Source organism: Perissodus microlepis, chromosome 20 (assembly GCF_051167445.1).
Source record: "Perissodus microlepis isolate ML-2025 ecotype Zambia chromosome 20, ASM5116744v1, whole genome shotgun sequence".
Taxonomy (NCBI): Eukaryota; Metazoa; Chordata; class Actinopteri; order Cichliformes; family Cichlidae; genus Perissodus; species Perissodus microlepis.
This window is the reverse complement of record NC_140480.1, coordinates 21,598,919-21,625,993: the sequence shown is the minus strand read 5'-3', so window position 1 is coordinate 21,625,993 and position 27,075 is coordinate 21,598,919. Positions and strand designations below refer to the sequence as shown.

General features: G+C 39.0%; 1 protein-coding gene across 2 annotated transcripts in view; it reads right to left on the bottom strand.

The window, feature by feature from the left end:
- Window positions 1–4,331: 4,331 nt before the first annotated feature.
- LOC146364474 (sterile alpha motif domain-containing protein 10-like) overlaps window positions 4,332–27,075 on the bottom strand; it is a 54,027-nt gene continuing 31,283 nt past the window's right edge. For both annotated transcript variants that reach the window (XM_084918320.1, XM_084918321.1), the window contains 3 exons: window positions 20,880–21,048; window positions 14,485–14,625; window positions 4,332–5,986 (listed from right to left, as the gene is read on the bottom strand). In XM_084918320.1, the coding sequence (XP_084774446.1) occupies window positions 5,964–5,986; window positions 14,485–14,625; window positions 20,880–21,048 (333 nt within the window). In that variant the 3' untranslated portion in view covers window positions 4,332–5,963. The remainder of the gene's footprint in view (window positions 5,987–14,484; window positions 14,626–20,879; window positions 21,049–27,075) is intronic.

Genomic DNA, 27,075 nt, shown 5'->3' with positions numbered 1-27,075 from the left:
GGTCTTTAATTGCTGTATAGCTGCAAGCTGGTTACGGGCTATATGAACAGACTGGCATTTCCCCATTTAACACAGAATAATAAATGCTTCACATATGGTGTGAGCCCACATCTTTTTTTCTTCTTCTCTCTCTTTCTAAATTAATCATTCACAGCATCACTGCCACGTCACTCACTTCCAGTAAAACAACAGAGGGTCCCTGCTAGTCTTTGATTGGTGCCAGTCATCATGACCCGATATTTCCTATTAGTGGAAATCATCAGGAACCATGATGTAATTTATGTGGGATCGTTATTGCCAGAGGAGGGCGGTAGAGCCTCATTTTTATACCATGTTTGACTAATGTAAAAGTATTACTGGTATTTCAATAATGCCTAATAAATATTTCCGAGAAGGCGAGAGATTAGCGATTAAAAAGGTTTTTCTTGATGAAAAATATCATGACCCCAAGACCTGCATGCACTTGAGCATGAGAAAAAACATTAGTTCACAATGGGAGACTTTTCAAAACAAAATGAGTGAAAAAGAATTAAGATAAAAAGCAATAATAAATACAAAGTAAAATTAACCTCATCACAGTCTCCAGCATTTTTGCCAACTCCTTTGCTGTGTCTCAGAATGGCCATATATACATCCCTAGAGTCAAGATGGACTCCTGGAGTTAAAACTGAGCATCAGACTAGGGAAGAAATGTGATTTAAGTGACTTTGAATGTGGCATGGTTGCCAGATGGGATTTTATGAGTATTTCAGAAACTCTTACTGGGATTTTCCTACACAACCGTCTGTAGGGTTTACAAAGAATGATCTAAAAAAGAGAAAATATTCAGTGAGCAGCAGTCGCCTGTGCAAATATGCTTAGCTGATGCCAGGGGTCAGAGGAGAATGGCTAAAATTATCCAAGGCTTTATATTGTAACACAGAGATCCTGCAATAATAATGAACCTCTGAGAGGAAAAAATAAGAGAGTTCTGAAGGATATGAGGTCCAAGACAGTCCAGCCAGTCCAGTCACCATCAAAGTGTACCTAATCAGTGAGTGTATATATGTCCCTATCAGCATGTGTCCAGGAAGGGTCCCCAGGCTAGATCTGGAGCATGACACATATGCGAAACGTGACACTTATAGCTGAAAGCATACCAACTTGGATGTGACCTGGTTTACTAAAGTCCACATCAGATGCTGGGAAACCAAGACAAACTCATGAGAAGTGGGCTAGTGGAACAAGAAATACAACTACTGAAATACCTCAGTGGAGATGGTGGAGTCAAACTCAGTATGTGTGAGGCAACAGTGTTATCTATCTATCTATCTATCTATCTATCTATCTGTCTATCTATCTATCTATCTATGGAGAGAGAGAGAGAGGGATAGTCACTTTTGTGGTATTTAACATACAAAGTGGTTAGGTTTTTATGTGGCTTCATGTTTTTGCAATAAAAAGATAAACCCATGTGGGGAATAGTCATAGATACTAATTTCACACGATTGGACTATATAACATTAAGTTATTACCACTGAAAAGCTTTCATATGGTTTCATTATTCTTTTCAGTCAAGGTTTATCCGGATTCTTCCACAAGGGAGCAGTGCAGTCCTGTTTTGTGTTAGAAACAGTTCTTGTTGATTACTGGATAGAAATATTTGGGTTCCTGCAGCATTGTTGTCGCTATTTAATGTGTGACTGGACTTTATGCAGCGACACGTGTTGGTACAGACACTGTTGGGGTTGATCTCTGATCTGTTAGGCCAGAGGGGGCACTCAGCTGACAAACCAAGTCTGCGGGGTGCAATTGGCAGCTGCCATTCTACACCGAATATCCAGCTGATCCTGAAATTTGCTTTCCTTAATGGCTGTTAATGAATAGTTCATACAGAGCCTAGTCTGACCCCTGATTAAGACTTCCAACCATGGCAGTGATTAATGTTCCCACTCCTGCTCTGCTGAGTGAGCAAAAGGCTACTTAATAGTTTATAAAATTGGCCAGGTGGAGTGGTCTGTGCACTTAAAGGCTCTTGAAAAGTTGAACCAGCAGCTGACTGTTATTGACCTTTCCAGTGAAAGTCTGGGGAGCAGGCATGCACTATTTCATGCTAATGTGTTTTGTACTAGTTTTCTGTATTAACATCTGAGGGATGCCAGTAAAAATTAAATTCTCTAGCTGTTTAAGTTTATTCCATAGAGGAAATTCACTCAAGCAACCGTTAAAGGGCTTGTCAACAGATATAGCTGATGAGAGAGGACAGAGTGTTTTTCATTCAATTTCAGTGCTGTCATATGACTAAGATCCATCTGATCAAAGTCACTAGCAGATAACGATAAACAATCTGGTAGAAGGGTGTCAGCTTTGGGGTATTTTAGCGAATAATCATAAAAGAGCAGCTTTCTGAAAGGAATTCATTCATCTACAAATGCCAAACAGAGAAAGAAAAGACACTTAACAGTAAACAGCATCCAATTAACTGCACCATCCAACCATCTGCGCCAGATTTTTTTTTTCCTGTCAAGCTTGAGAAAGCTACTGTTCACCGACTCTGTTTATCATACATGTGCCCTGTTATTAACAGGTGAGATGCTTCATGTCTCTCAGCAATTGGATGCCAGTGTGTGTGTGTGTGTGGTTGTGAGTGTGCGTGCATGAATGCGCATGCAAGACACAATAATCGTGTGTAGCACTATTTTGCATTCACAGAGTCAGAGTCGTCACTGATGGACCCACAATTCAGGAAGCACGTACAACTTTTCAGTAACTGAAATTCAAATTGAGTTTATTTTTCTTAAGAAAATTATTTTTGAACATTTTTACACACTTGAAATTATAAACACACTTCATTTAAGGTAATAACGCCAAATTATAATTTCTAGAAGCACTTTTCGATTCTGAGGGGAAGTTTTGTGACCTTTTAAAACCAAGCATTTGTGTTTGTGACTAATATAAAACCATTATACTTATTACAGAAGAGAGCACTACGTGTTATGCATAATGTTAAATATAGAGAACACACAAATACTTTGTTTATAAAATTGAAATGATTAAAATTAGAAGATATAGTGAAATTATAGACATTATTAATTATGTTTAGGGCAAAAAATAAAACATTGCCTCTGAAGTTACAAAGATTATTTGTATTTTGTTCAGAAAATGGGGATAGTAGAAGGAAGTTTTATTTTAAGGTTTGTTCGGACCACTCAAAGGCAAATGAGTCCAACTGTTATAGGTATAAGAATGTGGAATTCTCTCCATCATCATCTTAAGGGTTGTACAATGTTTATCAATTTAAAAGGTGCTATAAGAATAAAATGTTAAACCAATATGAAGAAGATTAAAATAACAGGAGTTAATTATAGAAAGAATTATCCTTTTTAATTTGCTATTTAGTGGTATTGCTCATTGCTGATTGCTGTTTTGTTTGTTTTGTTTTGTTTTGTTGTGTGTAGAATAGTGTCAGAGTGTATTTTGGTTGTCAGTGCCTACTTGCACTGTTATAGATAGGCGTGAATAAGAATTTATTCTTCTTCCTGCTTCTTTTCATGCATGGATACAGTGTTATTTTAATTGAAACAAAGGTTTGTGTGTAGGAAATGAATTACTGTTTTACCATGTGTGAAACAAAATAAAATGAAATGTTTCTATGCATTTTCATCTTTGCTTATGTATAATGAAGGTAGAAACCCACAAGTTGCATTTCTCTATGTTTAGCAAGAAAATAAAAATGTTATTTCACAGTTTAAGCTACATATTAATTTTTTTAGAAGTCTTAAACATTATTTGACCATCAAATCAACCTTTTTAACAGCTTCAAAACTAAAAATGGAACAGTGTTGCATTTATTTTTGGATGTGTCTGGTGTATTTATTTCAAAATATCCAAACCAATTTCCTTTCCAAGAGAGACTCGGGTTGATTTGTCGAAACAGAGAGGACAATCTATCGTTTGGCTCTGTAGATAATTTGATAATGGGAGCACTGCTTGCCAAAAATTTGTTTCCAATCGTTCAGACGCTGTGTTTCAAGAAGGTTAGAGGAACCAATTGTAGTTTTGAAAATGATTTTAACTTAAAATATCTCTCTATCTTGGAAAAATGTTGGATGTTATATTGTAAGACTGACTAAATAAAGGGTTGATTCATAGGTTTTGGCGGTGTATATCAGGCTGAAGTGTTATTCTGGGGCTTGTTTTTTTGTTTCTTTTCCATTCTTTGTTTTATGCCTTTCTTTGTCTTGTCTCCTCTTTTTAGCGTCATTTGTTGTGCCTCCCCCCCCTCCCCCATTGTTATTTTACTGTCAAATACATGCATTTCAAAGGCTGCCGATTAAAAACTCAACCAACAATTCATCTCAGTTAGTTTATTCAAAAAACATGATGACAGCTTTCATCATTTTCCATTCCATCCACTGTTGAATCTGTAAAACAGAGAAACATTTTCTCCTTTTGCAGGTCATAAATCATCAGTCAATGTAAACCAGTATTTACAGTACATTTTTTCATCTAAAAATAAAAGTGTGTTTTCTTCCCATTTAACAGTCGATATCTCACATTACTCAAAAGCGTCCTTGTAAAAGGACAGTTGGAAGATGGTTGGTGCAGATGTTTTGGAAGTTGTGTTTTTTTTTTTTTAACGTTTCATTTCACTGATTTAGTCATCTGTCTTGAGCATCATTGTCATCGTCGCTGTCTGCTGTTGCCTAGGAGGACATCAAAGGTGCTGGTTTCGTTCACAGTGGGAATCTCAACCGTATCTTGTTTTCTGACCATTTGACAGTACAGCGTCACATCAGGGACAGAAACAAGATGGAACACAAACGGAGACTCATCCTTCTTGTTGTATCTGTGTGTAAGAGGTGACATACAGTATACATGATCACAGACAAAGGACTGAAACTACAAGGCTTGCAAATACTGCCACTGTAGAGGGCAAGGTGTATATTTCCGTCAGCAGACACTCACACGGCGCATCCCATCTCTACAGATGTGCATCTTCTTCACCTTTTAGCACTTGCATTATTGCTTTATCAAGCAATTATAATCTCATTAACTCTGTGAGCCCCTTGGATCCATTTCATTAATAAAAGACCAAAGAACTGTTACAGTATACACACATTAAAGTGTATGTTACTCTACAATGCTCACACCCTATAATATATATTTCTAAATTCTCACTGTAATACTGCAGATTAGTCACAATACAAAAATTTTATTGTGGGAATGACATTCAGCCTGAAGTGTTAATGTTCATCTTCCAAGCCTGCAAATTCTGAAACCGATGTCCTGAGAGGAAAATGCAGTGTGACACGTGGGTGAGGGGTTGATTAAACTGGCATTAGTCAAATGCTTTTAACAAAAGCTCTAATTACCTTTGAATAGGCTCATGGTTGTTACTTTACAGGGAGATAAAGATTAAATGTAAGGTTCCATTGTCTAAATTGTAGCTCTGCCTATAAATCTATGGTTACATCCACATTTCCTTTGCCACTGGGCCAAATGCTTATTACAAACTAAGTGAAACCATGTCAAAAAATAATTCATTCAATAACCGCTACTTATGTCAAATACATATAATTTCAACAGCTTCTGCTGAAATTACTCAATCAGTGCATTCCAGCTGAGAAAGGAAACCAAAAGGAGATTTGCTATGACCGAAGATATACCCGCGCCAGGCAAACATCATCACAAAGATTGTTAATCTTTCATCTTTTCATCTTATCATCTTATCGTATGTTACAGGGGGTAACCCTGCCTAGAGCGGGGGTTTTGTCTCTGTCTCAGTGTCTGTAAACCCGATTGGCCGTGTTGAATGAGAATCCTCCAGACTGGTTGGCATGTAGTCTATAGGCTCGTCCTCTCCCCTTTCACTCGTTGATTCTCCGCTCACATATTTGAAGACAGCAGCTCTTCCATGGCTCCTAGAGACGTATTGTGACAAGGGATGAGGGAAAGGGCCACTAAATGGATCCAGGGATGAGCTAAGAGAAATTTCCAAAGGAGGCTGCAGAGAGGGGAGAGAAGAGAGAGGGGAATACATAAATAAGATTCACATGCAAAAGAGGTTGAAAGTGCAGCACTAGTTTGTTCTTACATCATACTCCTTTGTGACCTCAGTAAATAGTTAATACACATTTCTCTCTGTTGGTATGCTTGTTCTGTATGCACTCAGTGCAAGTCTGTGCTGTCCTGAGAGCACAGACGTATCTAAGAGTCTTTCTAATATCCAAGTATTTGTCTCAGTAAGGATGCCTTATTGTCAGCAACCTTTCATTGTGGTTTTGGTGAACTGTAGATGGATAAATGGAAGGACCAGACACATCTCTATAATCCTGTGTCAGATCTTTTTCTCCCCCCCAAGATACTATTCATCTGCAGTGGATTGTCTTCAGGCCTGGTTCAGTCTCCTCAGGTTTTTTTTTTTTTTTTTTTATCGGGGGGCGGGGGGGGGGACTGCACAATGTATAGAGATACAGCATGCTCCTCTTTGGGAATCACCATGTTGGTGTAAAACTACTATTTCATGGCTATCAAACTGTGTTGTTGTTTGCATTTTTCATAGGCTCAACTAAAGAAGTGGGGGAAAAAGACAACCACCGAACAACAGAATAAAATTCATGCTTGTTGTTCCGAGTACAATATAAAACCACATTTACACTACTGTGAAACTTTTGTGATTAATCTCTGTTGATGTAATACGCTGTACTCAGTCACAGAGCAACAGTCTCCAAAACAAACAGTAATTTGGACAAGCACTGGCAGACTGATTAAGAAGTAGAATAATGGTACTAAGTAGTGAAAAAGACAATAAATGATTAATAATTGGAGGTAGAAAAGGCTACGAATCTTTACAAAAAAAGGGATTTAATTAGCAAACCTTTTTTTCTACTCTAATTATCTATTCTTGGGTCTTTTCAAACAACAGATTCAACCAGGTGGTTTCCCTGACAACTAGCCAGTTTGTTGCATCCTAAAACGACACCAGTGTCAGCAGAACGGCGGACTTTTCTTTCCCAGACTGTTGGCATTTCAGCTCCAAGCCCTCCTCTTCTGATTGCCAAGGAAGAGACAATACCTGTCTGTAGATTTGCAGCCAACACAGACAGATGTAACGTAGAATGGTAGTAAACCTCGACCAGGAAACAACAGAGGGACAGAATGGAAAAGCAGACAGGATAGAGAAGCGCTGATATGACTTGAGGCTTGCACAGACAAAGAGAAAACAGTTTCTGTGATAGAAATTCTTTTAAATGAGCTCCCTATGGAGTCGTCAGAGCCTAGATGAAGCAGAGGAGGGGAGGTGGAGGGGAAGAAGGGGGGATGGGGGTGAAACGCAACTGAGCAAAATTTGTTCTGAGGAGAAATGACATGTTCCTCCTTCTTCTCTGTCTGTCACGCTCAGAGTTTCATTCATATTCTAATTTAGCTGGCAGGCACCATAGGGAGCTCTGAGTAAAGCTGTGCAAGGATGGGCAACATCACAGAATCGATTCAGAGCAAAAAGGTTACCAAGGCAGTCTCCTAAGGCAGCCAAAGTGCTATTGACAGGGTTTCTTTTTGCATTTGGGGGTGGGTGGGTGGCGTCAGGTGTTTTGTAGAGGTTAATTGCAACTTCATCAGTTTTAGATAATTACTGGAAAGAGTCAATTGGCAGATGGCTGCATACAAATGCACAGAATGACTGATGAAAAATTGATATGTTGAAGAAGAAGGGGGGGGGGTTTCTGACAGTATGTTATAAAGATATTATTCGCAACCAGTGGCTAAGAGGAAGAGGGAAGGTGGATCTCCCACTGGGCTCTGATGTGAATCCTCTCTCCCAAAGCATTCAAGATGTTACAACCCCTGCATGGTTTACGTTGCCCTAAGAGAGCTGTGGCTCTGGGCTTTGAAAGACATCAACCTTACCTTTCACTTGCTGACTAAAATAAAGCAACCAATTCTACCGAGAACACTTGAAATGGAGTGTGTAAAAGTACAAATAAAAGATCCACACACACAAAAAAAGATAAGGCACCGCACCTTTCCCAACAGTAGCAGGGTTGTATACATGAAGAGCAGTATTGTATGCTGCATAGTACTGCCAGGATGGATGTGCTCATGTATAAATTTGCATTTAGCTTTGATGCTGGGATGTAAATCTACATTCTTTCAAATGTTTTGCATTTCAAACGCTTACTGTCTGCAGACTTAAAAAGTGGATAAAAAGTTTATAATAGTGAATTCCAAAAGTTTTTCAGTCTAATATTAAACAATATGTAAAGGAGTGAGGTGGGTTATGTTCCAAGAGTCACATCATTGTGAGCTGGACTTTGTTTTTAACCATGAAATGGACCCTGACTATCAGAACACATTTATCTCACTGGAATCTGCCTCTCTATGGTTGGATGGGTTAGATAGATGATTGGTATTTTATATGCAAAAGATTACTATCAATTCCCTTATTGTTCATTTGCCTGATCATTACTCATCACTGACAATTACTTGACTATTATTTACATGCCGTAAAACTAAATAAAACATATCCAATATCTGATAGCTGTGGCCCCCTTTTTCCAATACAGATGCAAATTCTATTCCCTGTTTTTTAAGAGGTTTCTGTAAAACTGAACTAAGTCATTTCATGTTGTTTCTGGAGGGTAGGAATTATCATAGTGTAACACATTAAACCCTGGTTTAGCAAAGAGCGTAACAAGATTTCAGATAGGGGAACATGAATCATTTTCTTGCATGAACCAAACACATCTACCAACAATGTGACCGCAGACCCTCTGAAAACAGGGAGAAGAAGCTATCAGGAATGATCTTAAAATCCCCCTTTCTTATGACTTCTGCTAGACCGCGGATGTCAGCAGCCCTCAGCCTCAGCGTGTCATCTGTCAGGAGAAGTCGTCTAATATGAACATGGTGCCAAATAAGGCAAGGAGGCACTTGGAAACCAAACATCCCGTCTGAGAGAAACTTGGCCAATTTCAAAAGAGCACTGGAGGGGAACCAGAAGCAACAAGACTCTTGGACTGCATGAACACATCTTATTAGGTGAAGGAGGCCAGATGAGCTATTGCAAAGCAAAAAATTTCATGTCATGTTATCAAAAATGCCCATATATAACAATAGAGTCAAAAGAATAACTGAAAACATGCCAATTGATGTAGGGTTCTTTTTTTCCTCAAACATGAATATATATGTGTGCCTTAAGAGTTTACCTTGGGCTTTTTAGTGTCCCAAACAAGTTATGTATTTTTAAAGCACAGTGATAGGCTGCTTAAGGTTCCTAGTTTGAATCTCCTGCCCTGCTTGGGCCTTTCTTTGTGGACTTTTCTTGCTTTCTCTCTGATTAGGATGGATTTCTTCAAGGTACACTGCCTTCAGCCTAGAATCAAAAGACCCGAATTATAGGTTAATTGGTGATTCTTAATCGATTATGGCTGTGAGGCAGGTGAGTTGTAAAGTGCTTTGAGTGGTCAGTAAGTAAGACAAGATCCATTACATGGATCTGCAGCAATGACTGAAAATGAACTGTGTGTTTTCTAAAACATCAGTTTTATTTATGTTGTTTCCATTCATGTTTTATATGGTAGAAGGAAAGAAAAAAGAAGCCAATGAGAAAAATATAGCAGTCTTTAGAAGTGAATACCAGGAGTTTAGGGAGGAAAGAAAAGGCTTGTGAGGACTTTAAGAGATTATGTGTTTTTCCGAGGCTCACAGGAAGGGCTGCTATTACAGAAACCAAAAATACCTAACCATCGAAGTCACCACAGCCAACCTTTAAAGGGCAGAGTAGCAGTTTAGTCACGGGCTTTCATGAAGTTGGGTGACTTGTGAAAGACATCTTAAAAATGAACATTCGCAGCTGGTGCAGTGGAGGCCAAAACATCCCCCTCCAACCATCCCATCTAGTGTTTTAGTCTATTTTTGCATTCCTGCACCTCCAGTTTTATTTTGCTATTTTCTCAGGGTACGGAAATATCATGAAATGTTTTAATTTAATAATCAAAATTTCCAGATGGGGAACATCTTAAAAAAAATCTTTCCACAATTTTTATGGACATCAAATAACAGACAAAATTCCCTTTTATCCACAGACAAGAGTTTTGTTTTTCACTGGGTATCGCATGCAGAAGAGCATTTTCAACCATAATTTGCAGCCAAAGTAATCTCATTCTTGGCTGAGTGTGAAATGTTATTACATTGCTTTAAGCAACTGAGCCTGCTTTACGCAGATTAACAAGAAGCAGAAAAGTAGGGCCCCGTAGTCAGAGAATGAAAGTGAAATCAGATCAAGTATCAATGTCCCTTTATTAACCTCTTCACCTGTCTCATTTCTTTATCTCTGTGATCTGTTAATTTCAGTTCCAGTATTTTTCTCTGTTAAACACTTCACCTCCAGTCTCAGCTCTCTGTCCTCCTTTTTATGGCACACTAGTCTTGTCTTTTTCACCTCTCCATATTTAAATCGTACCCTCCAGGTGTTTAGGTGCTCCTGTCTATAATTTGTCCCTTTAATTTTGTATCACAGCTCTGTTTCAGCTTTTTTAATGAATTGGAGAGAGACAGAGAAAGTCTGCACTGCTTGTAAAAGCTTAAGAATTACTGAACAGAGCCTTCTACAATCCTGACATCAATAATGTGAGAGCCTTGTAAGGGTTGCGTTAAAGTGTGCTATCGCGGCTCAGATCAGAGACAAGCTCCCATCAGATTCAGCTTTACTGCTGCATCTGTATTTTCACCCCCCCCCCCCCCCCCCCCCCTTTTTTTTAAAAAGTTATTGTGAGATCAATATTTAATTTTTGGTAAATCCACTGGAGATGAATCAGACCTGACAGCTGGTATGACGGCTCTGCTAAATCACCCCAGAATTGAAAGTGTATTGGGCGAATCATTCAGGGAGAATAGTTAGAAGTGTGTGTGGAGTGAGCAAAGATGAACAAGTCTAAATCCTAATATGCATTAACCACTGAGTGAGTCTGCTTCTTTCTTTCTTTCTCTCTATCTTCCGTTTCACCATCAGCATCCTTCTCCACATCTGACTCACAAGCCAAAACGTCAGCCTCATTCCCTTTTCTCCTCACATCAGCATATTTTTTCCATCTTAACCCAGCCCCACCTGGTGACTGATCCACAGAAACTTAATTCCATCAGAAATATATTTTACTAAAAAATTTAAATATTATTTTTTTTTGGTAGGGATAAAGGAAGAGTTTTGGAACTTTTGGAAATAAGAGGATAATCTGCGGGCCATAAATGTCTCTATGAAGCTTTATGGCAAATGGTAAATGGACTGGTTCTTATGTAGTGCCTCTCTACTCTACCTGAACACTCAAAATGCTTTAAACAACATGCCTCATTCACCTAGTCACACTCATTTATACAAGCACTTTGTGCTTTGTGTCTAACATTCACACTCTGATGGATGCACTGGAGAGCAACCTGGTTAGTGTCTTGCCCGAGGATTTTTGGCATGCAGACTGGAGCAGCCCGCGATCGAATGACCAGTCTTCTGATTTGTAGGTGACATGCTCTACCACCTGAGCTACAGACACACCAAAATCATACAAAAGCAGTGGGATCAGTGGTTTGGATGAAAATGGTCAGTTAAATGACAGCCATTGGTGTCTTATTTCTACAGCCATGTTACTGGAATGGTTAAGATACAAGTTGGCTGAGGCACTGACAATAAACTGCGATGTTTGACTTTAGGCTAGAAAACAGCTGTGCCTCTTTCTCCTCTACTTCTGATAAGTTCTGACAATAAAATTGTGGATGACTTTGACACTGGTTACATGAAGTTGATTGCAACATTAACTTGTTTTTTTAGAAAATGACAAGATTGTTATCTTACACTAAACCAGTTTCAGTCCAGACCTTCACCTTTTCCTGAGATGAGCACCTCATCAGCACCTCATCACATCACACCACCTCATAACACTTCTCATTTCATTTCAGCCACTGAAACATCCCCATTATCGCTTCTTCCAAGGGTTCACACTTCGACCTGCCTTTATCACCTTTGAATACCCTGCAACCCTGTGAAACTCAGGTGTTTTATGAGGGCACCAAATTAGCTTGGCCTTATAGCTTAAAGTCAGAGGCTGCTGAACTGGGAAATTACATTTGCATTGCAATGCATTTTGCAGTTAATAGAAGTTTCCAAAAGCAATTCTGCCTACCAGTAAGTTGCATCACATGTCTCAGTTTAATTCAGCTTAATTTAATACAGCATGCTTGGTTGGCACGCATGCCATCAAATGCACTTTTACATTCTATATCTGTAAGTGAAGTGAATGAGGCAAAAAGATGAGAGGGAGTGGTCCATCCGTGTCAAACAGTACTGAGTGCTAACCTGAGACTGATTTTATATAATTACCACTTCAAAGAAAGTGCAGCACCTTTTACTGAAACAAATTAGAATTTAGTCTTTAGTAGTCACCCAATTCAGTCCTGTGTGCTGTTTCTTGTTATTCATTAATTACTGTAGGGGTTTTATACCAATTACAATTCTTAATTCAGCAATTCTCAAACATTTTCTGCAACCCCAACCTCTCACCCCGAATATATCTACATTAGTGCTCTTTCAGGCACAACCTTTGCTTCTAAGCTCTAAAGAATTCATTTTTATTAATAGAGAACTACAACTCCAGTGTTTTCATTACTGAATGTAAATTCAAACTATCACATGATAATATTTTAAACCACATAAACTCTCTTCACTGCTTCACTATATCTCAAACTGAAGATGATTTACGCCTCATCTTTATTGTTGTTAGTTTGTTGTAGATGTTTAACTGGCAAACTTGTCCATGCCTTGACAACAGTGCACAACCATGCAGGATTTTTGTACAGCTTCGTGCTGTAACCCCAGATGTGTAGCTCTTCCGTCTCTCTGGCTCTGTACACAGCTTTATGTATGGGCCACTGAAAGATTAAAATTCACATAAACATATTTTTCCCGCACTTACCTCAAAGTGGTCTGCAGCAAGTAGGAATATGCAGAAAACCAAACAGTAACTTCAGCAGCATGCATGATCAGATACTGAAAGTGGAGAGCTTGTCAAAGTACAAGGAGTGTTTCATTTACTTGTTTGTATCTAACTGGTGATTATAAGAGCCCTTGTGCCATCAGTTGATGATGATCACTTGATGACAAAAACAACTTCACTGCTCAGCCTGATTTAACAAAATAATCAATTTTAGACAAAAACACTCATGTTAAGGGAGACTGGGCATTTTTTTTCTTGAATTTTGCAGAAAAAGCTTTGTTCTTCAGGATAATCTGAAACCTCGAGACATTTTTTGTTTTAAGCTTGAACAATCTAGAAACGCAGCACGGTGGCACGGTGGTTAGCACTGTTGCCGCACAGCAAGAAGGTCCTGAGTTCAATTCCACCATCAGGCCGGGGTCTTTCTGTGTGGAAGTTTGCATGTTCTCCCCGTGTTTGCGTGGGTTCCCTCCGGGTACTCCGGCTTCCTCCCACCGTCCAAAGACACGCAGCTTGTGGGGATAGGATTGGATAATCCAAATTGTCACTAGGTGTGAATGTGCGAGTGAATGTGAGTGTGAATGGTTGTCTGTCCCTGTGTGTTGGCCCTGCAACAGACTGGCGACCTGTCCAGGGTGTACCCTGCCTCTCGCCCTATGACAGCTGGGATAGGCTCCAGCGCCCCCCGCGACCCTGAAAAGGATAAGCGGAAGCGAATGGATGGATGGATGGATGGAATCTAGAAACGACTAAGACTGTAAGCTTCTTGCAATTCCCCTTAAATGTTGCAGAATCCCTTTTATTCAAGGTATGTGCTCAGCCAGGATGTTGCTGCTTCTTGATATAGGTCATGATCTTGAAGATTATAGTGTTTAAACTGAGTGAAGGTGCCCCGCATTTGGCTTTGAATACAAACTCTTACACCAAGAAAAACTATGGCACTTATCATCATTACATTTGGCTTATTGGATGAGGTAATTCTGCTAAAGTTGGAATATAAAATGTACTGAAAATGTTGGAAGCTTTAAATAACCATATAATCGTGCTCATACAGAGAAAGGAGACTGTGCACGTGTTTCCCTTTGATGCCACCCAGTCATCAATGCGCACAGAAAACAATCACCGCAGCAGATAAAAAGAAAAACACTCCTTTTAAGACACAAACCACATCAACGTCTGAATCCAGGTCAGCAGTGCCTGCCTGAGCAAGTTTATTGATGGCTGGAAAATAAAAGAATTTACCGAAGTCACCATTCAGAGGCAGTGCAGCAAATCAAGGGCTCCCTTCAATAAAACCACACAGCCACAAACAATTGCACTTGAATGCCCAACTCCACGTATGTCACAGCAGGCATCAATGGTCTCACACTGCCTCCTCCCAATTTAACCAAGCCCAACTGCTCTTCCCCTGTCTCTTGTTATTGTTCCCTCTCTCACATCAATACACCAGCACACAATTACAGGCACAAAACAGAAGTGCACAGCAGCGTGGTTATTCGCTCACAAAAACTTGAGATCTTACTTCTACTAAGGAGCTGCAGGTTGCGGACCTCTTCTCTGACCTGCAGCTGGAGGACCTGTTGGAGGACCTCCTGCCTTAGTGTCTCCTGGACAATGCCCATCCTCTCCAACTTCTCCCCATTTAAACGCAGCAATGCCCGTCCTGCAAGGAACAGAAGTGAAACGTCAGGATAGATTTCTCCACTAATTCAGAAAGTAGCCATAAAATAGATATTTCAGTGTTATCAGCTTAAAATTTTGATTTAGCCCTTGTAAATGAAATATGGTTTCATATAACCCTATGGGAAAATACTGACACATTTAACTACTACATTTACATTTGATAAAATGTAACAGTAATGTAGCTGCAAGAACATATAAGGACCCATCTCGTTGTTTGTGTGAGTGTTATAAAGCATCTATTAAATGTTGCAGTGTTGTCGCTGACATAAATAAAATAAGAAAAATGTACATTTGATAGAAATCTGTGGGTTCCACATGTTTCCAATGTGAATTTTCTCCCAATCTCAAAAAAGAAAAAGGCAAATGAAATCCACATTCTTATGTACATAAATTAGAAATGTTTTTTCTTTTCCTGGTCAGCACTTCAGCCACCTGGTGGCTAACAGTAAAAAGGCTGGCTCACACAGGCAGACTCTTTCTATGGTTAAGTTTTACTACAGTTTGGCAGTTAACCCTGGGGACACTCACATTTAACATACCATTACCCACAGTAAACAGCTTTTACAACCAAGCCGCACTCCCATGAACACAGACACAATATCAAACACTTGCATGTGTGGAGGTGCAGCACACAGAGAGCTTACTGAGAGTAGGAGAGCTACGTCCTTCGCAGGCGCAGAAAGAAGAGGAATCCATCATACCTGCAGCAGCTCTGTACGACGCCCAAATCATAATTTGACTCATTACTCATGCAGCTCTCTATATCACTCTATTCATTTCCATTTCATTGCCCTGCACATATCTTCTGTACCTTTTTTTCTTCATTTTTCTATACCTGCATCATAAGTATGTTCTGAAGAAGAAAAGTCACACAGGTTATATATTGCATGTACAACCAGTGTGTATTTCATAGCTTGTAAACACCTTTCACATTTCCTTTCTATTTCTTTTGCTGTCACACTTACACTGAGCCTCAATTTTTTCCTTTATGTACCCACAGTAATCAGTGGGCAAATCTGTAGGACGAGTGCAAAAGCAGAGGAGAAAGAAGAGAACACAATAAAAGCAAATAAAATCAAAAGAGGGAAAATGGATAGAGAATTAGACCCACATGCCCTCTGTCTTTTTTCTTAGCCCATAAAATATAAATACCCTTAAAGGGCTCTGTAGTCATATTTTATAACACAGACTCTATGTTGGAGAAGAGATTTGATGGTGTGCTACATTACACTGAAATAGGTCTGTTGTGACCCAGGCCCGGCCTGAGTGCCTCCAAAACCATCTGTTAAGAAAAATGTAACATGCCCCAAGCCATATTCTTCTTTAACATCTTAATCACAGCAATTCAGGTAAGTTATACAGCAAAAACCCTTCATCTAACCTAAAACCAGTATAAAAGCACTGATCTGGGATTGTGTAATTTTCCCAAATGAGTCCAACAGCTCTATATTTAGCTGAAGGAAACCTTTTGTTTCCATCAGCTCGTGTAGCATGGGCATCTTGACAGATTTCCATGTTTTTGGCTGCATGACTCAGCTGACTCATTTGCCGTTTAGTACACTCTCGCAAATAAAAGCTGCTACTCTTTTGGTTCCAGTCTTATTTTTATACTCTACTATGGACGTATGCATGTGTGAGTGTGGTATGTTTCCTCTTGAGGTAAACTGAAATACAATTTCAGACTAGAACAATGCAAAACAGTGAGGAAATATCTCAGCAAAAATGCTCTGTTAAAGCCAATTGATACTTTATATAACAGACAGCTGAATATAATATAAGATAGCAGCAATGTGTGTTTTGTACACTTCCCAGCTCTCTGATATACGATATACTGCTCTCAATGGAACTAGCCAAGCCAAATGAGGACAGAACTGTCAGCCTGTCTTTTCCTTACTACCAGATGGGCTCCAACAATATAGACAATAGTTCCCTCTTCTGTGGGTATGGCTGCTCTCCCTTGGAGGAAAGGCCATGACAAACCAGTTAGCTTTTATAATGGTTGAATGGATCGTGTGTGTTTGCTGTGCATGTGTGTCTATGCACTTTTTGTTTAAAGGGAGATTATTTGCTTCTCCTCCGAGTCCAGGTGCTCCCTGTTTCGAGCACGCAGAGTCGAATTACCCAATTTGTATGAGTACAACTACTTCGAGGATACAACAATAATTTTCCATTTATTTTGTGTGGTATATCAGTATTTCTTTCTTTTACACACACACACACACACACACACACACACACACACACACACACACACACACACACACACACACACTTCTGTCTGCTCGTACACATTCGTCGGCCTCTTTACCCAATCCCCACAAAAGCCCTCTCATGTGCGCTTGCCAAAAGCAGGACCAGTGTGTCCTAGAAAAAAAAACTACTGCCCTTGCTCTGTGAATGTCTGTGTGTGCATGTGTACAAATGAGACAAAGCAGATGAATGGAGCTCAAATCAATTCCCCTCAGACAGACTTAATACAGCTCCTAATAATTGCCTGCAGATAGGGAAAGTATGCTGTCAAAGGCAGTAAAGAGACACAAAAACAAAAGCTGTTTCAATAGAGATCGCCTCTCTCAATTTGGCTTCAAAATAAATTGCTTATTAACAATGTCTCTGGGCAAATGGGAAGCAGTTCTGCCTTGGCTGGGACAATAATGACTCTTAAAACAGTCTGAAAAGCAATCCAAGGTGTGTGTGCATGGGGGGAGGGGGGGTGACTTCCTTATAAAAGAGCAACCTTTAGTTTAAATCTGTGATCAAACTGACCAACTCAGTTCATGCAAGCCCTGAGGGCCAACTTAAACTATTTAACTTTTGCTTTAACTTTTTGCTTTATTGACTACATACTTTGTGGTCTGTCTATATTACTAATCTATTGAATATATCTGTTAATCATACTTGGTATAAAATATTATACCAAGAATATTAACATAAGAAATAAATATAGGAGCAACTTCAGGGGCAATCTAGTTAAAACCACATATAGAGGTGGTCTAGCTTTCTGTGTGTTCAAACTTCAGTCTGTGAAGTATACAGCCATGTTATGAGAAAGTAACAGTACATGAGATTTGGATAGCAAGTGCCAATTTATCAGCTTCACACCTCTTGGCCTATTGTACAGTACTTACGAAATACTTATCAAAATGTTGAGGAGACATAGTGCACAAAACTGAAAGAACTGGTCTGAATGTGTGACTCATCTGTGCCTCAGTCTGACTCATCTCATCTATCACATCAACTTTTTAATGCAATGCAAAAATGGTTTTCTGTCACTAACTCACATGCACATCTGCTAGAATCGAGTGTAATCACATCTATTATTTACTTCTGCAAACAACAGCTGTCTGATGGAGGAAGTATTCAGATCCTTGACTTAAACAGACATCATGTAACATGATCAACTCTAAAAGCATTAAGTAAGAAATTTGCTTGCTTTCACACTTTGCTTGTTTGAGTTTTATTTGCCCCGTTTTCCTCTCATTTTGCAAAAGAGTTGAGGTTATTTTAGTCTAATATGAACGGTAGCATAGTTCTAACTTGCAGTGCAGCATGCAGTATAGTATAGTTGCTGCTTGATGAAGCCATTTAAGTCATGAAGGACATTACTTAAACGTGTAGTATTTCTGCAGGGGCTGACTCCAATAGTTGCAAAATTGCTGTACGGAAAACTTTGAGAAAATGACTCCACTTCTCATTTGATTTATGATCTTGATAAATATTTTTGCAAAGTTTATGTTTTCAGATTGGAGTTTTTATTCTAATTGAATGTAGAATAGTATTCACGTTGCAAATTATACTCCCATTAAGAGTAAATCAGATAATTAAGTAGTGTGTGCTCTAGAGTGTGGCTATTCTGTGCATCAAGGGCTTGTTTAACATTCAGACGTAGGCTACTGTTCAGCATTTTTGGTATCTACATGTCCACATTATTAATGGCTCAGGCACACTAGAGTAAAAAATATGACTACAGCCTCCTTGTGACCATGAAAATTGATATTTTTTGCATTCGACAATTGATTGGAAGTACCCCACCACGCACCTATATTTTAACATGGAACACCCTCAGGCTCTGGGCTACCACTTTCAATTGCAAGGTGATTGCAGAGGTCACCTGGAGAGAGGCAAACTCCAAACAAAAGTCTGGCTCAGACTAACTATAATCACTCCCACACAGATTGGCAAAGCTTTGCAAATAATTGCTGTCTAATTTACCAACACATTGCAATCAATCAGAGCCTGCTCCTATAAGTGCAACTTGTTTGCGATGCTTCTCTTTGCAATAGGAGACTTACCTCAATAGTTGACGGGTGTTATTCATACATGAAAGCAAGGTTGCCTATGTTATTTTGCAGCTAAATTGCTGTACTGTAGCAACTATATCACTATTTGTGGGGGAAAGTCTTTATTTTCTGTTTTATATATGGGAGGTTCTGGCCGGACTAAGCAATTAATGTGAATTTCTGTAATAGACACCACAGTTTTTGGTCATTTATCACAGCTAATCAAAGCATTATCACAAACAGATTGCATGTAATTTCCAACTTTAACTGCAAACTGATAGCAGACAGAGTCCATCTTAATACCGTTTTATTGCTGTCTTGATGCACTGCTTTGAAGATGTCAGTTGACTGCCAGCAGTTGCAGACCTGGTCCCTGCCTTTGAAACAGCAGTTTCAAAGGCAAAAAGATTTAAAGTTTATTGCACACCATCACAATAATTTGGATTCTGCTGAGATCTCTAACCACTATTTTCTCCCAAAAAGCTATTCAAGCTAGCTAGTGCTAGCATTAGCTTATCTACACATCTATAGCACATTTTAGCATTTATTGTTGTCCTGTAACTGCTCTAGTACTCAATTCAAACTGTTCCTGAAACTGTTCATTAATGGGATCGTAAGTTTGACTCTCATTACTACGTGGTAATCAAATTGCACATGTAGTCTACAGAATATAGATTATATAGAAAACTGACAAAATGCTGTGTACTCACTATTGCTAGAAACAGTAGAAACAGATTAAACGTGCTGATAAATGCACAATAACTCAAACTGCAGGAGAAACTATGAAAGCTACACTGATTTTTCTCAGGTAGCTTTTTCCAGTGGCTGAGAGCAGCTCAGAGAAATATTTTCCTTTACAAACACAGAATCCATTTCATGGCTGCTGATGAGAATCAGCATCCTTCAAAAAAGGCAAAGAATTTGTATGTAGTCTTTTCTGAGGTTATTTTTTATGCTGACCGAATGCATCCACAACACAAACACATATTCAACTCTCATTTGCACAAGAAAAATACATCAGCTAATAACAGAGCCAAAATAAAATCCAGCTGGACATCTGCAAGTGAATACATAGGGATAATTGAGCTGAAGCCTCTATCTCACGCTCTCTGTTAGAGAATACATAAATAGAAATGATCAGATCAGAGCTGCTGCAGCTATGATGGTGGCAGCATTGTTAACCCTGAAGCCTGTGTATGCAATGCACTGTATGTGCCTGTGTGTGTGTGTGTGTGTGTGTGTGTGTGTGTGTGTGTGTGTGTGTGTGTGTGTGTGTGTGTGTATGGAAATGTAAGTGAGTGGTGGCTGACCCTGCAGCATAGACCAGCAATCTGTTCTCTATGAGACACTGAAAAAGAAACTGCTCTACCGTCTGGTCTGTCAAGGACGAGGATGTGTCAACACGTACATGCTCATATGTCTGTTACTACCTTGGTTTGTGTATCTAAGCACTCGCATGCATTTGTGTGGGCTTACTAACAAATAAATGTGTGAGAGCGTGTTGTTTGAACTCAAACACGATAACACAGCACTTTTTCCACAGATTTGCCTTTCTTCTGCAAAAATAGGCTGCACTCCTTTCGTTACCTCACATGAATGCCTTTTAAATCTCCTTTGCAGAGATCTGGGTGTAAACCTGTTTCCAGTTGAGAAAGCTAAGCTGTGGAACCACAAACCTAAAAATAAAACTTTGTGTGAGATTTACTAAGCCTTTTATGGCTCTGGTTTGCAATGCCTTAGTCCAAATGAGCATCACTACTATGCTTATTGAACGGAACAGAGGTCAATGAGAAGTTTAACACAAACAGCACCCTCTAGAAGACTAGATCTTGTGCACTTTACACTGTTAGCAGGCATAGTGATTGACGTTATCTGCAAATAAAAGACAACAATCCCAGTCAGCATAAAGTTCTGTAACAACTGATGCTACATATTCACATGTTGTGCACTGTACCTGTGATGGCGTGGTGGGAGAAGGCCTCTACATAGGTCAGGTAGTTGTGTGGACAGTGTTTTTTAAGCCACTTGCAGACATCCTGCTGAGTCCACAGCACCACTGGTTTGGACAGACTGGACAGTGTAGGACTGGTGTGGTACACAGTGAACGCTTCACCTGGACGTAACTGAAGAACACACACAGGAAGCAGTTTGTCAATGTGCATATTGTACAATAGTGTGCAAAAGTCTTGGATTTCTTTATACTTTGCTGGTTTTGAGAAGTAGTTCTCAGGATTTCTGAAGCCTTTTCAAAGTTTGCTTATGTAGATTGGCTGCTTTTTCACCCATTTTCAGTCAAGTCCTTGCGCTTGACCATTTTTAGAGGAATGTTATTTGTGTTTGTATGTTAAACTGCCATGAACATGAGGTTTTTATGCCTGTGATTTGGTATTTATTTTGTGAATCTTGCATCTTGTGTTTGGTAATTTTTTCCTCATAATTTCTATTTATGTCGGTTGTTTGTTTTATTTTTTTTGTTTCCGATTGGTATGAACTTACCAGTCTACCTAAACAGTTCGCGTTTTGTTTGTGCTCTCTCTCTTTGCATCTTTGCCTTTAGGTCCTCACTACATCACTCTTTAGCATGACACTTAACACTAACCTATGAATCATTTAAGCACAAAAACACAACAAAATCCAGGGATGGACCAGTGTTATGTATATAGAAACCAGACAGCTAACAATGGAACCAATTATAAATCACGTTCCTACTAGCAGTCTGCCACAAAAACATAAAATTTGTTTCTATATCTTTTGTTGAATCTATGAATCTACATGATGTGCAGTGTGTCCTTAAAACTGAACAACTGGAGGACAAAAGAATAAGTGGCAGGCCTAAAAAAACTACAGCAGATGAGCAGTATCTGACAGTCATGTCCTTAAGAAATAGGAAAACAATCCTTTAAAGATCTGACACAGAACACATCTGGCCCTTCAGCTGATCCATCTACTCTTCACTGAAGCGTGAAGGGAAGGGAAACAGGGAGAAAAGGCTGGGGTATGTGAAATTACACAAAAATCAGTGACAATAGCTTATAGTGTGACAAATCAAAATCTCTAGTTTGTAGTTCATATTGTATGAATGATATCAGAAGAGACATTTAACAATGAGTATCTACAGCCATCTCTAAAACACAGCTCAGTTGAATTTTACAAAAATATGCTGTATTTCCTATGTTTATATGTAAATTGCTGCACCAATTTTCCATTTTTTAAAAACCAGCTGTGGCTTCAGACTTTCGCACATGTATGTGAGCAGACAGTAAGACAACACCAGTGAGTCTATGTTTGCACTTTAATTTGTTGAGTTACTATATTATGCAATTTAAAACATTGGTTTTTTTTTATTGCTTTTTCAAATAAACACTCTGTAATTGCTCTAGCTTACTTAAATATGCAGCATGCACGATTTTCTCATTAATGTTAACTCAGCTGGGATGATGCATTCTAATGCCAACGACTGCTACAAAATCAGTTCTGGTAGTAAACCACCCAGCGAGTGCAAATAACATCATGTAATGGAAAGAAGCTTATTAAGTGTCCATACATTATTATTTAGCCTGCAGTAATACTTCTCTCATGCAAGACAAAAAAAATGCAGCTCATTTAAAATTTAGCAGGGTTATGACTTTGTATTGTACGAAACAAATCAAGTCGTGCAAATGGCAAAAGAAAAATCAGCAGTTTGAAAGCTTGCAGGCATAGAAGGGTAAGCAGATGCTCTTCTGGATAAATAAACCTCATCACCTTGCGACTGAAATTTAGATATTTAATAATTTCCTTTGTGAAATCAATAAATATATCCATCCATCCATCTAAATGTTCTGTTGGCACATAGCTTCAAACAGATTTTATTATTCTAATTTTGTACATTTGTGGCATTTTAACCATCTGTCAGCAACACATATTGATAGATTAATTACATTCCACATTTTCTATGGGTGTTGATGTGTCTTTTTGTGACTGGTAGGATCTTTTTCCAAAGGTAATTTTCCCTGACAGCAGCGCTTCATTATACAGTCAGCGCAGCATTAATATGATTCTGTCAATGTCGTCTTTCAGTTACATGAAAGCATGTCTCGTATTGTTTCATTCTCTATTTTTTTCCTCTTCTTCTTCACACACCTTCCTATGATCCTTGTAGTTGTCAGAAAGTATATAAATATAATTTTTTTTTTTTTCCATAGGCCATTGCCATGTGCGGGGAATTAATAGGAACATTAATAAAGTCACAGCCAGTTCTCACAAGCAAAAAACCCAACCGTTTCCTCGTCCCATCAACTCTCTCTCTGTTGTCTGACTTACTCTCATATCTAATCCATTCATTCATGCTCTGTCTGAGCCAACTCTATGACAAAAGCTCTGGCTGATTTTCAACAGAAAAACACAGAAGTGCTGCCAAATGTTCCACTCCATAACTGACCGTATTAAATGGGATTATGTATGCTGAAATGTCACACGCACAAATGCAACTTACACTCGCTCGCTCTTGTAGCTTCACATCTAATGTTTTCCCCACCAGTTTCTTGTTAATGATACGAAGAGCAACTCACGGAATGCCTTCACGCACAAAAAAGGTGACAGACACGAGTTTGTTCACAACTAACTAAATTTACATCTTTGCCAGCCGCTGTAATGAGATTTCCTTCAATCAATTTAAACACCAACGAGGCCTATCAACTTCTGGCTGGTCCACTAGCGAAGTGCGTTCTGCTTTGTAGGCCTTAATTGAAAACAACTCAATTTCTCCGCTCCAGTGTGTTTGGTGGTTTCCTAATCACACACATAGTTCAACTCTGACTCAGTGGAGCGCCAAAGCCATTTTAATAACCTAAATTTACAACTCCGACCCAATCATTAATTGAGATAAAGTTAGGAGACATGTAGAAATGGCCACTCTTGTAGATGATTGAGTGTGGCCAAAAGAGAGTAAAAGCTGCAGCTGAAATCCCTGCAGAATTAGGCTATCATTTTTTACTATCCTCGTGTTCACATAGTTGAGTAAATACCGAAGTCGCTGGGGGATGCGAACGCTTGGACTATCAATTACTTCTGTGAATTTAACAAGACCAATAGATTTTTTGCCAAGATTAAGTCAGCGGTCTACGATTTGCTCTCTCAGGATGAAAAAAGGACATAATCACGTGACCTGGAGGGCTAATAGTCTTCACAACAAGCGAGGGGTTTGATTTTTGAGGGAAGTTCAAAAGCCACTTGTTACAAGTTCAAAAAATGGTTAACTCCTATTCCCCTTTTTTCTTAGATGTTGTGCATTGTAAAGACACAGCATAACAAATAAACTCAGTAAAGACCAAAGATATGTACCATTTTACACGTTCATTAGTGACATTAAAGTAATGTAACTGTAGACTGGTTGAAATTTCTGTTATTTCCCTTATTCCAGTCTTTATGCAACACTCAAAGTGCTTTCTTAGTACAAGAAGACTCGTTCACCCATTCACACAAGTGCCTTTTTTCTATGGTGAGCTCTTTTAACCTATCATTCAAACACTCACACTCTAGTTTCAGTGTCTTTCTTAAGGATGCTTTGGGACAGGAGGAGAATGGAACCACCACCCTTCTTATTAATAGACAACTTACTCTAACTCTTGGACTACAGATGCCACAGCCACATGAATTCTGGATCAAATTTCAAAATGCAGCACTATTCTTTACTAACAGGGCTTTAACGTAGCCTACACAAAGAGTACTGCATGAATAAAGAGATGCTAAAATGGGTGAAGGTAATACAAATAGCACTGTGGTTTCTGATTCTAACAGCTTATTACCCCATTTTCATTTCAACAGCAAAAATCTTGATGAGTTCATATTTATTAAATATGATAATATACATTTTAATAACTAGAATATCCATGTTCCCAGAAAGGATGACCCCACCATCTGTAATAACGATTAGCTAAGCCACGGGAGTGCTGGCACATTAGAGATGAAATCATAAGCCCTTAAGATACAATGAAGGATCGTTTTGCACAATAACAAATCTGGGAAACGGATACAGGTCTCTGTTTGCTTATAAATGCCTCGGCTGTAATAATTAGTTATTGAATATTTTATGACTCACATTTGTTGACATTTATTTAACTGTTCATTATAAGTACTGAAACTGGCAGCGAAAGGCGTAGATGCAAAGGCAGATGGAGAGGGTGAACAAAGAGGAAAATAAAATGATGAAAAGAAAGAGAAGACAGTGAGCCAGGAGAGTGAAATGCTTATGAGTAATGGCCTTCATTATCAAGGAGCCAGACAGAAGGGAAATGGAATGATCGCTCCCATCATCCCTGCTTGCTCTCCTTTTCCTCCCTTGCTCTTCTCGCTCTGTTTGTTGGCCATCCAGACTGTATCTCCTCTGGCCAGTTCTCTCTCGTCGCCGTTCCCCCCTTTTACGACCTCCCTCCTCCTCCCGAGACCTACTTCTGTCCAGCTGGAGGAGGTCCCTCATTTGTTACATACAGAAGAGGAGGGGGGAGACAGGGAGCTGGAGTTGGCGAGGAGGCATATGCAAAGTGGAGACTGTATATAGAGTGCAAGTGTAAGGAGAAATTCAGGATGGAGAGGAGGAAGAAAGAGACAGAAAGGCGGAAAATAGTATACTGTAAATGCAATCATACACTGCAGTTAGCAAGAAGAGTATTTAAATCCCTAAGTGTGGTAAACGCAGCAAAAAGATGTGTAGCTACAGACCATAGATCCGGTCATGTGAAAAAGTAAAACAGTTGTCTCCGGACTTTTTTGGACACATTTGGTTCTCTTTTTTACAGCACCCAGAAAAAATGGATTTTTGATACACCTCACCCATTAAAAAAGATATTAATACATGTGGTTTCCCTCTGAGGAAAAACTAAGAACTGCACAGACGGCTAGTTGTCCATGACATTTATTTAAACTTCCGACCATTCTTTCATGCAAAACTACTTCAGATATCTTGCCTGTACTGTGCATTTAAAATCCCTCTATAACATATCATTGAGATTTAGACTTTGCCCTTTTTTCACTAAATCATTACATAACCCTTCATTGCTTCTGTTTGAGCAAGTCTTTGGTGAACATGTTTATTGTTAAACTGTAGTGTTGCTCTAATGTTTTTTTTTTTTTTTTAACACACAAGCTTTTTCCTGGCACAGTGTCCATGCAGATCAAATTTGTGCTGTCTCTTTGTTAGACACCTGTACTTTAACAACAAAAGCTATGTCTAGTGGCAGATTTATACCTTTTCCTTCACTTATCCAAATCAGGATTGCAGTGGGACTGGAGCTTATCCTGGCTGTCATGCAGGGGGTGCAAGTTGGACAGGGCGAACACGGTGAGACAGACAAGCATTCACACCTACGGCCAATTTAGAATCACCAATTAGTCTAACAAGCATATGTTTGGACTGTGGGAGGAGGCTGGGATACCCGGAGAGAATGCACAGGGAAAGCATGCAGACGCCGCACAGACTCAGTGTAGGGGAGGAGCCAAGCCTGCTGGTAGATTCACACCAGAACCTTCTTCCTGTGAGGAAACAGCGCTAATCAGGCTCAGATCTTGCTAAGAAAATTGGACAAGTTTTGCTCTCGGGACAAAGTTTCCAGGGTGACCAATTTTGGATAGTTATTTGAAGTCTTGTATGTTAATCTCAAATAACTACTGAATAATTTGAATATTCCTTACCAGACTCATAGGAATTCTGTTTACATCTTGATATGATGACTCCCCAAAGAATCTCTAATCATTGGCACCTGGAATCTGATTTAAATGTTATGAATTTGAAAGTATAACAAAAATAAGAGTGTCCTCAGTTTCTTCCATATAATTAATCTGTTCTTTAAGATTTGCTTGAATTATGAAACAAAGTGTAAATTTAATGCATCACTTGTTTCAGAACATTGCTTTTAACAAACAGCCATTGTTTCAAAGAAATGTTGTTCATTCAAATATGGGATATGTTCACCTTTTTTTCAAGTTGTATCAGCCTTTTAATGTAACTGTCTTAGTAGCCTAAAATGTACTACTGTTCTTTTAATCTATAATTTATTTTTATGACTTCATCTTTCAGAAACTGCCACAAGGGCACATAATAAATTCTAATAACTGAGTATGCTATTAGGTGCATTAATATATTCAGCAACACAAGTTCTGTCTCTATCTGTTCA